This window comes from Ovis aries, chromosome 4, assembly GCF_016772045.2.
Source record: "Ovis aries strain OAR_USU_Benz2616 breed Rambouillet chromosome 4, ARS-UI_Ramb_v3.0, whole genome shotgun sequence".
Classification (NCBI taxonomy): domain Eukaryota; kingdom Metazoa; phylum Chordata; class Mammalia; order Artiodactyla; family Bovidae; genus Ovis; species Ovis aries.
Genome location: NC_056057.1, coordinates 118144950 through 118159396, shown reverse-complemented (window position 1 = coordinate 118159396; position 14447 = coordinate 118144950). Strand labels below are relative to the sequence as shown.

General features: G+C 45.0%; 1 protein-coding gene across 3 annotated transcripts in view; it reads right to left on the bottom strand.

Moving 5' to 3' along the window:
* The window catches only part of DPP6 (dipeptidyl peptidase like 6), a 980810-nt gene that overhangs the window by 339940 nt on the left and 626423 nt on the right, over nt 1-14447 (bottom strand). For all 3 annotated transcript variants that reach the window (XM_027969056.3, XM_027969054.3, XM_027969055.2), the window contains exon 3: nt 2165-2263. In XM_027969056.3, the coding sequence (XP_027824857.2) occupies nt 2165-2263 (99 nt within the window). The remainder of the gene's footprint in view (nt 1-2164; nt 2264-14447) is intronic.

Below are 14447 nucleotides of genomic sequence, written 5' to 3'. Positions count from 1 at the left end.
GGAGCAGTGAAAGGAGGAGGGGGCAGCTAGAAAGTAGAGGGGGGAGGAATCAGTTATGTTCCCTTGGATTTCTGATGGTGCCTGGTCTCTGGGGAGACCTGACCACTTGGTTACCCCACAACAAAACTTCACACTGTGCCTACAATTACAAAGAAAGACTCCTCTTACAAAAGCTCCTGGACATAAAAGGCATGTTTCTTTGAACCACAGGTCATCTTATGAGTAGATTTAACCCGCTGGGCATTTTCTGCTGGGCACAAGGCCACTTCCTGACTGCTTGTATTAACTCCCAACTTTGCGGATAGAATGAAATTCTGGCCAGAAAGCCAGCACATCTCAGGACCAGCTCCGTGCCTCTGCAGCATAAATTAGTTCATGAAAGACCAGTGCCTTATAACAGCAACCAACAAGGGTTCCTGTAGAAACTTGGGTGCCCTTGAGCCTCTAGATCTCTGCCTACACTTTTTACATTGTCTGCATAGGGAATGCTGAGGCGGGCCAAGCCGGAGGCCATGGAAACTCTATTCTAAAGGCTTGCCTGTATTATTTGAGCACTCATGGGGCCTTTGCAGGGCCCCCCTCCGACTGCCTCTGAACCCTGTGCCTTTGAGACTGAGGGTACGCACCATCTTTGAAACTCTTTCTCGGGAAGAACGAGAAAATCACAGCCTTTCTGCACTTTGGGTCACGACCACCACTGGTGGCTCTGTTTGTCTCCTGGATGCTGCTGTGCTCCTTAAGAAGACAGCCATCACCTTTTATTCCCACGATCTGGCCCAGAGCATGCGATCCGTGCTCAACCCTCTCTCTGTGATGGGTACCCACAAACAGGAAGCAGATGCCAAGTCCCCTCAGGACCAAAGGTAAACGTATTTCCTCAAACAACAAAGAGCTTGGCTCTATCAGTGATTTGGATTCTGTGTGTGCCTCCTACTGGTATTCACAGTACGCTGCTCTCATTTCTTCCCAGTTCCCTCTTATAAAATGCATTCCCTCTGAGATTCAGCTACTCCTTTCATTTTTAAATAAGCAAATCTAAGAACCAGGAATTAATACAGAAGCCACAGTGAAGGACAAAGGAGAAGCTATTGCCCAGTGGGAGATGGAAGGCAAAGAGTCACTGCTGGTTGCTTTTCGACAGTTCGCAAAGCATAAATGGCATTTCAGAGGAGCTTGACAGTGAGAAAACATGCCACAGTGTCATTCAACAAAGTATCAGCGGAAAGCGCACAAAATGGGGAGGAAGGTAGGAGACAGGCTTCCAGCTTCAGCTGTGTCACGAACTAGCTCCGTGACCTCAGAGAAGGCACTTAACCTCTCTCGGCCTCATTTACTATAAAAGCCAGGCTGCGAACTGACCTCTAGTATTCCACTACACAGGTTCTCTGCCCCGAGGATGAGTTTTCAAGTGCATCCCATGGAGGCTAAGACGAAATGAAAGCAGTATCTGTGGAGATAACTGGAGAGGTCCTAGGACCAGACTGTGCAAGAGGGATGCAGAGAAGCCTGCAGAGGATGGGCGAGCAGTCACTTACATCCTTTTTCCCCAGGACTGCAGTCTAGAATTATTTCAGACCCAACTAAAGGAAATAGACTATTTTGAACCAACAAATGTATTATAAACAAACTGCCTTTCACCTCCAGTTCTATGTTGCTTTGTGGTTAAAAAAAAAAAAAATCCCCCAAACAAGAAAACAAGATTTCATCTAGACTGAAATTCAAGAGGAAGATTAAGTTATCCGCATGTGGGCACTGGACTCCACTGTTCCCTTCACTAGGCAGCGTTCTAGAAGAATGCCTTCAGTTCCTTCTGGAGCCTGGACCTAGTTGGGAGTGAAAGCGAGAGGAGTGCAAAAGGGTATGAAGAAATGCGGAGAAGGGAGGGAGGCTCAGCTGTGTCTCACCCTGCCCTGTTGCTTAGCAACATCTCACGTCTGGGTCTGAGAAGCAGTGACTCAGGGAGGCGACCCTGAAGACCCATTTCTCGTGAAGGAACAGCCTGATCTGACCAGACACACATTTCCGTAGAGTGAGACGACCACAGCAAGAGCTCTGTGGGTCCACTTCTACAGCCAGAGAGAGAAGGTGAAAGGCAAATGGCAAAACCCAAGCTCTCAGAGTGGCAGAGAGCAGGAGAGATTCCCCAAACGCACTCAGGACTCACCACTTATCCACTTAGCCTCGGGGTCGTGGATTTTGAAATCTTCACTGAAGAGGTCTTCCACAGTCACCTTCTTCTTTTGAGACAGACTGTTATCTTCCGCTAGAAAAGAGCAAAGCACAGAGACAAAAAATTTTATTCCTTGGTTAAAAAAGAGAGGACCATAAAACATTCTGATTGCCACCCAGAAATGGTAGACAGGGTTAAACATAATTTCTATACCTACTGCTGAACAAAAGCCAGGCATGCTTTTTGCTTTTATCAAGAGCTTAGCTACCAGGTGGCTCAGTAGTAAAAAAAAATCCGCCTGACAATGCGGGAGATGCCAGTTTGATCCCCAGGAGAAGGAAATGGCAACCCACTCCGGTGTTCTTGCCTGCGAAATCCCACGGACAGAGAAGCCTGGTGGGCGGGCTACAGTCCACCGGGTCATAAAAGAGTCGGACGTGTCTGAGGGACTGAACAATCACAACAAAGCTACCAAAAGCTATGGTAAGGGGAATCACAGTACGGTAAAACGGCATCGCTATGCCCTCTCCACCCGTAAAACCTAAACGACCGTATTTCTTAGATATGAAGGTGAATGACTGTTGAAAAACTGACTGATGAGCAATAAGGTGGAAATAGTTTAAAAAAGAGAGAAGGGATCACAACTGTATTATGTAACCAGTCATTCATGGAGCATTCATAATGGCAACAGCAAACCACACACTGGGCACCTGAAATCCAAAACCAAGTAGCGCCTTCCTCAGGTATTTATCCCCATATGCCTCACTCGTTCCTGGCTGCCTTCAGGCTGGGGAGTAGTCCTCCAGATAAGGACACACCCCACATTCTGTGTGCAAACTACCAGATTCGGACCTCCCCGCCTCCCCTGGATCAGCAGGCTTGGGAGTTAAGCACCCGGGATAAGACTTGAACTTCCATCCCAAGAGGAGGTATTCAGGTAATGACACCAGCGGGGAGACTTTAGGAACCTGGCAGCTTTTATCCTACTCCTAAGGCTGAAGCTTCTGGGGATTTAGGTCTACCTCAGAAAGGTTCTCTCATTATGTGCACAAAAATTCATTCATCTACGTTGACAAGACAATAGGCTGTCCACCTTCTGATCTGCGAGTCTGAGCAGATTAAAGCTGGGCAGGAACAGAGACACAAATGCAGGGAACAGAATGGGTGGAAGTGTCGGGGGCAGGAGACGGGATGACCGGGAGGCTGGGACTGACAGCTACACTGCTAGACAGCGACTGGGAAGCTGCTTGTTGAGCAAGGAGCTTGGCTTGGGGAGGCCATCTCTCTGCGGATAGAGAGGGGTGGGCTGGGGGAGGTGGGAGGGAGGCTCCAGAGGGAGGGGCCGTGTGCATACTTACAGCTGAGTCACGCTGCTGACCAGCAGAAGCCAACACCACATTGCAAAGCAAGAGCACCTCTCCCCCCAAAACCCCCACCAGACAGGACATCAAACCACCCCCACTGCTGTTATATTAACAAGACACTCTAACCTTTGTCTGATGTCCCTCATTTACACAGAATGCTTATTTACGACCCTGCTCTGTGAAATAAAAGATGCCTCTTTTGCTGCCCTTTTCTGGAGATGCTGGTCCCCATTTCTCTAGTTGTGTGCTGGGCTGTGGCGTGGGGTTATCACAAGTGTTAGCTGGGGTGTGTAGGCCTGTGGGCATCCTGCGTGAGGTGGTTTCAGGTCACCGCGATTTTACAGGGGGATGTTTGGTTGGTCTGTCTGTTTCTCTCTCCAGTTCTGGCTGTTGAGCCAGCCTTCACTTCTTGGGCTGCCATAGGGCTTGCCCTCAACAGTACCCTTTGCCTCTTTCAGCTTTCTGTTTCAAATTCTGTGGCAGGTTGGGGAAACAAACAAAAAATTTATATTACAGAATGAAAAAATGATAATCTCTGAATGAAATCCTCAAAGCTTCTAGGATTCTAGCGTATAGATTTTGTTACATCTCCTTTGGTTTCTTCTTTGTGGCCTCCCTGGGCATGAAAGATTACTGAAATTGGCAGAAATGTTGCACACGGACTTGTACCTTGCATATCAAACAGGATTAGTGCATGTAAAAGTCTCTTAAATGTACAGAATGATGAGGCTTGAGGTGGCCTTCCTGTTAGACCTGATGGTATGTGGAGCTCTCCTAGGTGCTAATCAAAGCATGTTAAAACCAAGCCCAGTTCTTCCCTCTAGGACTTATCTGCCTCTGAAGCAGTCTCGAAGAGAGATGCACTGCTTCAAGCACGATGCATTTCAGTATAGAAAACAGACAATAAATGAAAAATTTAAAGATTACTGGACATTGATCTAATAAAGTTATACAGTGAACTAGTAATTAGGAAGTATATTTGCAACTAGTTGATAAATAAGCCCTGGAGCGCTCATGCACTTTTAGTAATTAGAGACGACAAAAATGTACTATAAACATCAAACTTGGTAAGAGACTAGATCTTAATTTTTCCCACCCTAAAAAAGAAGCTAATCATGTGGCCTTACAGAGGGTGTTAGCTGATCGTACAAAGGCAATCATATTGCAACACGTAAAGGCATCAAGCCAACATGCTGTACACCTTAAATGTGTGTGTGAGTCACGCAGTCATGTCTGACTCTGTGACCCCGTGGATCCTGAAAGGCTCCTCTGTCCATAGGATTCTCCAGGCAAGAATACTGGAGCGGGCTGCCACGCCCTCCTCCTGGGCATCTTCCCGACCCAGGGATCGAGCCCGCCTCTTTCACGTCTCCCACACTGGCAGGCGCATGCTTTACCACTAGCGCCACCTGGGACGCCGTAAACTTACACAGTGTCAAATATATTTCAATTAAAATACAATATATAAAACAAGAACAAAAGCAAATATGTCAGAGACACTCAAATACATGGTCAGAAAATAACTAATCATATTAAAACTTAAATTTTACCTAATAAACACTTCTATTCAGGGGTGGTTCTAGCTGCACATTTTGGTATCTGCAGGAAGCCCACCAAGAGTGAAAGACTGCCTTTAAACAAACTTTGGATCAAATATGAAAAGCCGACCTACTCACTTTCTGAAAAATTTTTCTTTTCACAAACGACTGTTCTAGGCATCAAAACAAAAAAGGGTTGTTTTTTTTTTATTTTTTTTTTTTTTTTTGCCACACTGCATGGCATGCAGGGCTCCCTGATCAGGGATGGAACTCACGCCCCCTGTGTTGGAAGTGTGGAGGCTCAACCACTGGACCACCGAATATGTGTTTTATTTTTATATAACTACTACTTCCTTGGATTAAAAAAAATCTTACATGACTTAAATAGGGAGAGCCTACAGTGGCAGCATTACTACATGCTATCACTACATTATTACCACATACTACGGCATTACTGTAGAAAGTGCTCCGTTCAAGCTGGGACAGGCGCTTCTGCCAACAGTCAGCCCTCCCTCCTCAAGACACTCTCCGCTCGCCCCTCTGGAGCCTGACGGCTTGTTCACACGGTCAGGTGCTCTCTAACTAAGCTACTGACTTACAGCCTGATGCATTCCAAAATCCTTTGAGGTGGGGAGAAGCACAAGGGACTGCCATGTTCAGAAGTCAGGCTGAGCCCCAAAGAATCACAAATGAAAGACCTTGTAAGCGATTCTGACTCTGAATCTCAAAGAGGAATGGAGCCGGCGCTGAGAGAATGACCACACCGCGAGAGTGACGGGGCTGCGGGCGGCCGCGCCTGGCGTGCCGGAGGCTGCAGGACAAAAGCGGGGGGAGCTGAGAAAAGACCCTGCTGGCCAAGATAACATAACGGAGGAACATTCCAGCTGGGAGGGCTGCAAGGCCATGAAGGCACTGACGACTGCCGTGCTTTCGGGAGACTGCGAGCGCCTTGGTACTGGTGCAGCAGAAAGTGTGAGCTGAAAATGTCCAGCGAGGAAGGTATAGTCTCCCATATTTGATATTCTGAAATCCCATTAGAAAAATGTCCAGTTGTGGCTTTTCTTTAAATATCCTGCTTACCAGTCAGTACTCTTTACAGTCTAAGAACTGCCTTTCTCTGCATCAGGAATGTTATCAGTAACTGTCCAATTCAACACTGCTTCTCTGTCATCCCAGACCCCACTGGACCTCACCAGGAACCCCTAGGTCCCCTGCATTTTTATGTCTCTGGAAGGATTTGCATTATGTCTTCAGCTCAATTTTTATCTATTTTTTTTTCTTTAGTGTATCAAGCTCTTTCATTTTGCTGTTTTAATTTTCTAAATAATTTATTTTAATTCCTAATATTCCAAATTAGCTTTATCAAGATCATCTGCTCTTAGGTCACAAGCTCTATGTAACTGATAATTTTGAAAAAAAAAAACTTTTTCAAACTGATAATTAAACTGATCAAACTGATAATTTTGAAAAAAAAAAAAAACTTTTCAGTCATTTTCTGCTGTGCCTAATAGATTTCTATTTCTTTGGAGTCAAGGTCTCATGTGTGTTAAGCTGGTGAACTGCTTTCAGAGGATGGTTTCTTTGGGTCCTTGTGATGTAAAATGACAACTCTAAAATGTTTTGCTGTGTTTGGAGGACTCTGACAGTTATTACCTCTCAATCCTGCAAGGAGGAGGAAAGAAAGCCATTTTATGGAAGGTAGACCTGAGCTCCTAAGAGGCTAAGTGGCTTCTCTAAAGATGTGCAGGAGGACAGTAAGGCCAACATTAACCACATCTGCAGGAGAGTTTAAATACTGACATTATTCACAGAATCTGGCTTATTCATAACATATTCCAGAGCCAGGAAGCTAATAAAATCACAAAAAGCAGGTAACGTTTATGATGATCCTGATAGAACACTGCTCTCCAGGTAAAAATGTTTTCTGTAATAAAGAAAAGATTGGGAAAAACTTTTAAAGGCATACATTTCCCTAACTGGAAAAGACTTGGCCATCAAATCAGATCAACAATGACGGGCACACAGCAAGTGGTCACTCTGCTGTGAACAGTGTGGGTGATGTCAAGTACCAAGTGCTTTAAAAACTCGAAGAAGAAAAGGACAGTGGTGGGCATGTCAGGTGCAAATCCACAGGGAGACAGACCCCAGCCTGAGACGCAGAGCAAAACTACTCTAATGCTCAGAATCAGTCACTGGGAAACTTGTGTGTTATTTCTGTAAGGTTGATAATCGGTGTGCGTTTCCATACAAACACCTAAGGAAGAACATGCGGAAATCAATTTTTCATTTTTCAGTGTCTGCACTGTTAATTCACAAGTTCCAATGATACACAGTTTGCTGAGAAGCAAGTCACTGCAGCCTTTTCCATTAATAAGCACCCTAACACAGCTGTGCAGAGAAGGAAAAAGCTCAGTGAACACAGAGGGACCATGCCTGCATGCCAGTGCGAAATGAGCGCTCTGTGCCAGATACGGTTAGAGGTTGGGTCCAATAATTCCAATCAGATTTCTTTTCTCTTCTCTTTTAATAGAAAAAGTACAATAAATAACGATGTCTGCTGTACATACTACTCATATTTCTTCAGTAGATTTTGACATAATGAAAGAATAAATTTAGTTATGCTTCACTATCAACGGCTTAGGAACAATGACATTTAAACCAGGTAACATATCAACAATCTCAGATATGCAGATGGTGCCATTCTAATGGCAGAAGGTGAAGCGGACCTAAAGAGCCTCTTGATGAGGGTGCAAGAGGAGAGTGAAAAGAGCTGGCTTGAAACTCAACATTCAAAAAACCAAGATCATGGCATCCAGTCCCATCACTTCTTGGCAAACAGAAGGGCTTCCCTGGTGGCTCAGTGGGTAGAGCGTCTGCCTAATGCGGGAGACCTGGGTTCGATCCCTGGGTTGGGAAGATCCCCTGGAGAAGGAAATGGCAACCCACTCCAGTACTCTTGCCTGGAAAATCCCATGGACTGAGAAGCCTGGTAGGCTACAGTACGTGGCGTCACGAAGAGTCGGACACGACTGAGCGACTTCCCTTCCCTTCATTTCACTTCAAAGTGAAAGCAGTGATAAATTTTATTTTCTTGGGGTCCAAAATCACTGAGCACAGTGACTGCCGCCATGAAGTTAAAAGACACTTGCTCTTTGGAAGAGAAGCTAGAACAAACCTAGACAGCACAGTCTAAAGCAGAGACATCACTTTGTCGGCAAAGGTGCACACAGACACAGCTAGGGTTTTTCCAGCAGAGTTGGGCCACAAGGAAGGCTGCGCGCAGAAGAACTGAGGCTTTCGAAGTGTGCTGGAGCAGACTCTTGAGAGTCCCTTGGACTGCAAGGAGATCAAACCAGTCAGTCCTAAGGGAAATCAGTCCTGAATATTCATTGGAAGGACTGATGCTGAAGCTAAAGCTCTAGAATTTTGACTACCTGATGCGAAGAGCTGACTCATTGGAAAAGATTTTGATGCTGGAAAAGATTGAGGGCAGGAGGAGAAGGGGACGACAGAGGATGAGACAGTTGGATGGCATCACCAACTCAATGGACATGTGTTTGAACAAACTCCGGGAGACAGTGAAGGAGAGGGAAGCCTGGTGTGCCGCTGTTCACGGGGTCGTCAAGAGTGGGACACGGCTAAGCAACTGAAGAACAGCAGCAGTGCTACGGCCTAAGTTTAGAACATTTTCATTGTTCCTCTCTAAAACTCCATAACCATGAGCAGCCACTCCCCATGTCCACCCATTTCGTCCCAGTCCTAAGCAATGAAAAATTTGTTTTCTGTATCTATACATTTGGTTACTATGAGTTATTCATATGGAGTCATATAATATCTTGGTCTTTTTTATCGGTATATTTCATTTTCAAGTTTCATCCATGTGATAATATGTAATAATATCTACCAGCACTTCATTCCTTTTTGTGGGTGAATAATGTTTCAACCCTAATAGTGTCGAGCATCTTTTCATGTGTTTATTGGCTATTTCTGTATTTCCTTTGGAGAATCATCTCCCCTTACCCAGACTGTAAAAAATGCGGAAGTTGAGAAATTCACTTCACTAGATGTGGCTTAACATACTTTTGCCAACACAACTGCAAGATCAAAATCTCAGGGCATTCACTCACGTAAAAATCTCACTGAAGAGCCTAACTGTGTAACTCATAATCTTCTCAGCCGTCTCGGCAGAAGCCAAACACAGAGATGGGAGTATCTAGCTAACCCCTATGGAGGGGTCTCTGGTCTAATGGAATGAATGCCCAGGACATACATAGGAAACCCACAGGTTCTTAAGAATTGTGTATCTGCAGAAGCTCTGCCAGCTTGGACTGAGAAGGACAGAGAGACTATGAAATAAGAGAGGGCTGGCAGACCTCCAGCCTCCTCAGACGAGAAACATGCTGATAAAACTACTCAGCTGCAAACTCATGCTGCCTTTCATGAAGAAGAAACATGATCCCCGGAGGACAGAGTTACAATCTGCAGACCATTATTCCCAGGACTTAACACACACACGAGCATGCCCAAGTGCACTTAGAAGTGCTTTGGAACTGGTAACCCCTTTTTTCCTTCAAATTTCTCCGTTTTGGAACACAAGTACTTATGACTGTTACCCTGTTCCTGTCTCATCATTACTTTCAGGAGAAGACACCACTTATTTCTTTAGTTCCACAGGTTCACAATCGTGATGAATTGTGCCCTGGGATAGAGTATACCCAGAGTCTTACTCACAACTCATTGAGATTATTTAGATGATAGCATTTGGGACTGCTGAGCTGATGAAATTTTGGACTTTGAATTGATTCTGGAATAGTTTGAAACTTCTGGGGTCTCAGAACGGAGTGGATATACTTTGTATGTGGGATGGATGTAAATCTTTGAAGGCCAGAGGTCAGACTGTGTAGGCAAAATAATACACAGCAAAGATGTACATGTTGCTCAGTCGTGTCTGACTCTTTGTGACCCCGTGGGCTGCAGCACAGCAGGCCTCTCCCTGTCCATCACCAACTCCCGGAGTGAGGTCAAACCCATGTCCATCGAGTTGGTGATGCCAACCCACCATCTCATCCTCTGTTGTCCCCTTCTCCTGCCCTCAATCTTTCCCAGCATCAGGGTCTTTCCAATGAGTCAGTTCTTCGCATCAGATGTCCACATGTAATGGTGTTATGGATTGAACCAACTCTTCTCTCTCCAATTCATATGTGGAAGCCTTAATCCTCAATGCGACTATATCTGGCAACAGAGCCTTGAAGGAGGCGGTAAAATGAGATCATAAACGTGGGGCTCTGGTCCAACAGCACTGGTCTCCTTGTAAGGAGACAGGACTAGAGACAGAGCTCTCTCCGTCTCTCTCTCCCCCTGCGCATCCAAGCAGAGGAAAAGCGATGTGAGACCCAGTGACCAGGTCCATCTGCAGCCAGGAGGAGAGGCCACACTAGAAACCAACCCTGCTGGCCCTTCACCTAGCACTTAAAGACTTCAGAACTGTGAGAAAATACATATGTGTTGTTTGAATCCACTCTGTGGCTTCATTAGGTCAGCCCAGGCAAATAATACAACTAGCATTTTCAAAATTTCCGTTTCCAAAGTTTTGCTGCTAGTGCCTAAGACATACAATTAATATTTGAATAGAGACCTTGTATTCCATGTTCTTTCTAAAACTACCCCTAAATGTATTAGCATTATCTACACAACTTTTTCATTTTGTCTGTAATGAAGATAGTTTTACTTTTTAATTTCAAATAGAAATAATCCATTAGGATTGCTAAGAAAACGGGTCTGTTTACTAAAGTCAAAGTCCAAATAAGAATAAGCTAGCTGCAGCTACTGAAGAGTCTATTTGACCTGAATACCTCTAGACAAGCTGCTTAGTGACAAAGTACTACAATTTCTCTCTCCCTGTGGCTTTGTCTGCATTATCAGGTTTTAAAGAGAAATACATGTCTAAGCCAAACATTGTCAATGTTTTAAATGAATTATCCATTTAAAAATTTAGGTATCTATTTATTTGGAATAACTTCTCTTTTTTAATTTTTCACAGATTTTTAGGTGATTATCCATAGACTTTGTAGTACATGGTAAAGCTGCAACCCATTCTTGATACTTAGATGACTTCATTGTTTTCAATACAGAAGCAAAATGCTTTTGCTTTTGTTTCAAAGCAAAATGCTTTTGCTTTTGTTTTGTTTTTTGTAAGGACAGTTGATTTACAGTGTTGTGTTAGAATTTTCCACTTTAAAATCAACCGTTTGGTGGGAGATTTTATTAAGTGGGACAGTGCACATGTCACCGATAAGAGCTGGCTTTCCCTCGAGGCTTTCCCATGAGGCTTTCCCACAGTGGGAGGAAGAGCTGCAGGGACCATGTAGCATGGAGCAGAAGACTGTCTGGGCACTAGCTTCTCTCTCTTGTCTGGCGAGAAGCCAGGAGACTCCACTGAAGATCAGCAGAACAGGAAATGCACTTGTAAAGACATTTTCATAGGAATTTACAAAACAGGTCTCTAGAGCAGCGGTCCGCAACCTTTTTTGGCCTCAGGGATGGGTTTCACGGGAGACAATTATTCCACAAATGGGGGAGGGCAGGGTGGGGGAGGATGGTTTAGGGATGATTCACGCCCAGCACATTTGCTGTGCGCTTTATTTCTAATCTAATGCTGCTGCTGATGTGACAGGCGGTACCGGCCCATGGCCTGGAGGTTGGGCACCCCTGTCTAGAGGAACTGAAAATAACCTGATAGTTTCTCCAACCCAGAGCAGAGCAAAGAAAGCAGGAGGAAATGTGAGTTAAATGTTCTACTTGGATGGGAGGCAGTCTGTGAATACTGATATATGAACGTCACATTGCAGTGACAGAAATAAATACTGGAAGAATTAAAATCAGAAATGGTCCGAAGTAATGATACCAAGGGACTGGATGCAGCACGGATAGTATGAGAAAAGTATTATTATTTTTATTGTAATTGTTAACACCTTTTTCACTGTTTTTCTGTTTATTCATATTATTTGGGCAATAAATATTAATGAAGTTATATTCTGATCATAAAAATACACTCATACCCAAATTAATTGCCTGAATGAGCGTGCGTCTTCATGACGCACCAACGCCAAGTCAGCTAGTTTGGTCTCCCGGAAGCACAGGGGTCTCTGTGAACAAAGAGTGCAGCTCCCAGCAGAGAAGCGGTGGGCAGGGCAACGCTTTACCCAGTGAGGCAAGAGCAGGCATGTCCAACGCAACGTCCAACCCAAAACATTGGTGTCACAACAAACACCCGAACACGTTTAAGGGGTGAGTTCGTTTCGGGAACCTCATCTTCTGCCACACAAAATGACTGTTTCTTAATTTGAAATTTATTGACTTTGTTGATTGACCTGTATTTATTTTAATTTCGTTGTTGCTCTTAAGTTTATATGAATTGTTAAGTAGAGTCTGTATGTGTTTAATGAATGTTTTTCTTGGGTTCCAAAATCACTGCAGGCGGTGACTGCAGCCACGAAGTTAAAAGACACTTGCTCCTTGGAAGAAAAGCTATGACAAACCTAGACAGCATATCAAAAAGCAAAGACATCACTTTGTCAAGAACCGTGTGCACAGTCAAAAGTATGGTTTTTCCAGTATGTATGGATGTGAGAGCTGGATGATAAAGAAGGCTGAGCACTGTGGTGCTGGAGAAGACTCTTGAGAGTCCCTTGGACAGCAAGATCAAACCAGTCAATCCTAACGGAAATCAACCATGAATATTCATTGGAGAGACTGATGCTGAGGCTGAAGCTCCAGTACTTTGGCCCCTTGATGCGAAGAGTCAACTCACTGGAAAAGACCCCGATGCTGGGAAAGACTGAGGGCAGGAGGAGAAGGGGATGACAGAGGATGAGATGGTTAGATAGCATCCCTGACTCAATGGACACGAGTTTGAGAAAACTCCAGGAGATAGTGAAGGACAAGAAAGTCTGGCATGCTGCAGTCCATGGGGCCGCAAAGAGTAGCACACAACTGAACAACAAAAATAATGAAATATGTCAGTGTGGGAGGCAGACACCGTCTTTTCCTCTCCAGTTTTTAAAAAGGCAAGTGCATACCTTAATGTGAATGAATTTCAGCTCCTTTCCTGGTGGTCGAGATGATAAAGAATCACATTTTGAAGCTGAGAGGAGCCCCCCGGGGAGGGGAGAGGAGCTGGTGTGGGCGCTCAGTGGGAGAGGCCAGGGACGCAGAGGCCGGCCTCACGGCGAGGCTGTCACCGGGGCCGCGGCATCCAAAGCGGCCAGTTCCTCTCCCTAGTTCTGGCTGCGGGGGTCCACTTACATGCCTGCCTTCAAGATGTGGCCGCCGTGAAGTCACTGGAGGCATTCAGTAATGTTTCCCTTTGTTATCAGCTTCTTTGGACGGTTCTAACACGTGGCCACAGATTTGATCATTTAAAAGATAAATTTATTCTCCCATGGTTTTTGGAGCCCAGAAGCCTAAAATCAGTTTAAACGGGCCAAAATCAAGGTGGGCTCCTTGGGAGCTTTAGGGGACAATCTTTTCTCTTTAAAAAATGCTTTAATTGGAGGAGAATTGCTTTATAGTTATATTGGTTTCCGCCATACAACGTGAATCAGCCATAAGCATGTACACGTGTGTGTGTGTATCTGTGTGTCTCTGTGTGTGTATCTGTGTCTGTGTGTGTGTCTGTGTCTATGTGTGTGTGTGTCTGTGTGTGTGTCTGTGTGTGTGTTTCTGTGTGTCTGTGTGTCTCTGTGTGCATGTCTGTGTGTGCGTCTGTGTCTGTGTGTGTGTGCCTGTGTCTGTGTGTCTGTGTGTGTGTATCTGTGTGTGTCTGTGTCTGTCTCTGTGTGTGTGTCTTTGTGTGTGTGTCTGTGCGTGTGTGTCTCTGTGTGTGTCTGTGTGCCTGTGTGTCTGTGTGTCTGTGTCTATGTGTGTATGCCTGTGTCTGTGTGTCTGTGTATCTGTGTGTGTTGTGTATCTGTGTGTCTGTGCGCCTGTATGTGTGTGTATCTGTGTGTGTGTGTATCTGTGTGTGTGTCTGTGTGTGTGTGTCTGTGTGTGTCTGTGTGTGTGTCTGTGTGTGTCTGTGTCTGTGTGTGTCTCTGTGTGTGTGCATATCTGTGTGTGTCTGTGTCTGTGTGCCTGTGTCTCTGTGTGTGTCTCTGTGTGTGTCTGTGTGTGTCTGTGTGTATCTGTCTGTGTGTGTCTGTGTCTGTGTATCTCTGTGTGTGCCTGTGTGTGTGTACCTGTGTCTGTGTGTCTGTGTATCTGTGTGTGTGTGTCTGTGTGCCTGTGTATCTGTGTGTGTGTGTATGTCTGTGTGTGTGTCTGTGTATCTCTGTGTGTGTATGTCTGTGTCTGTGTATCTGTGTATGTGTGTCTGTG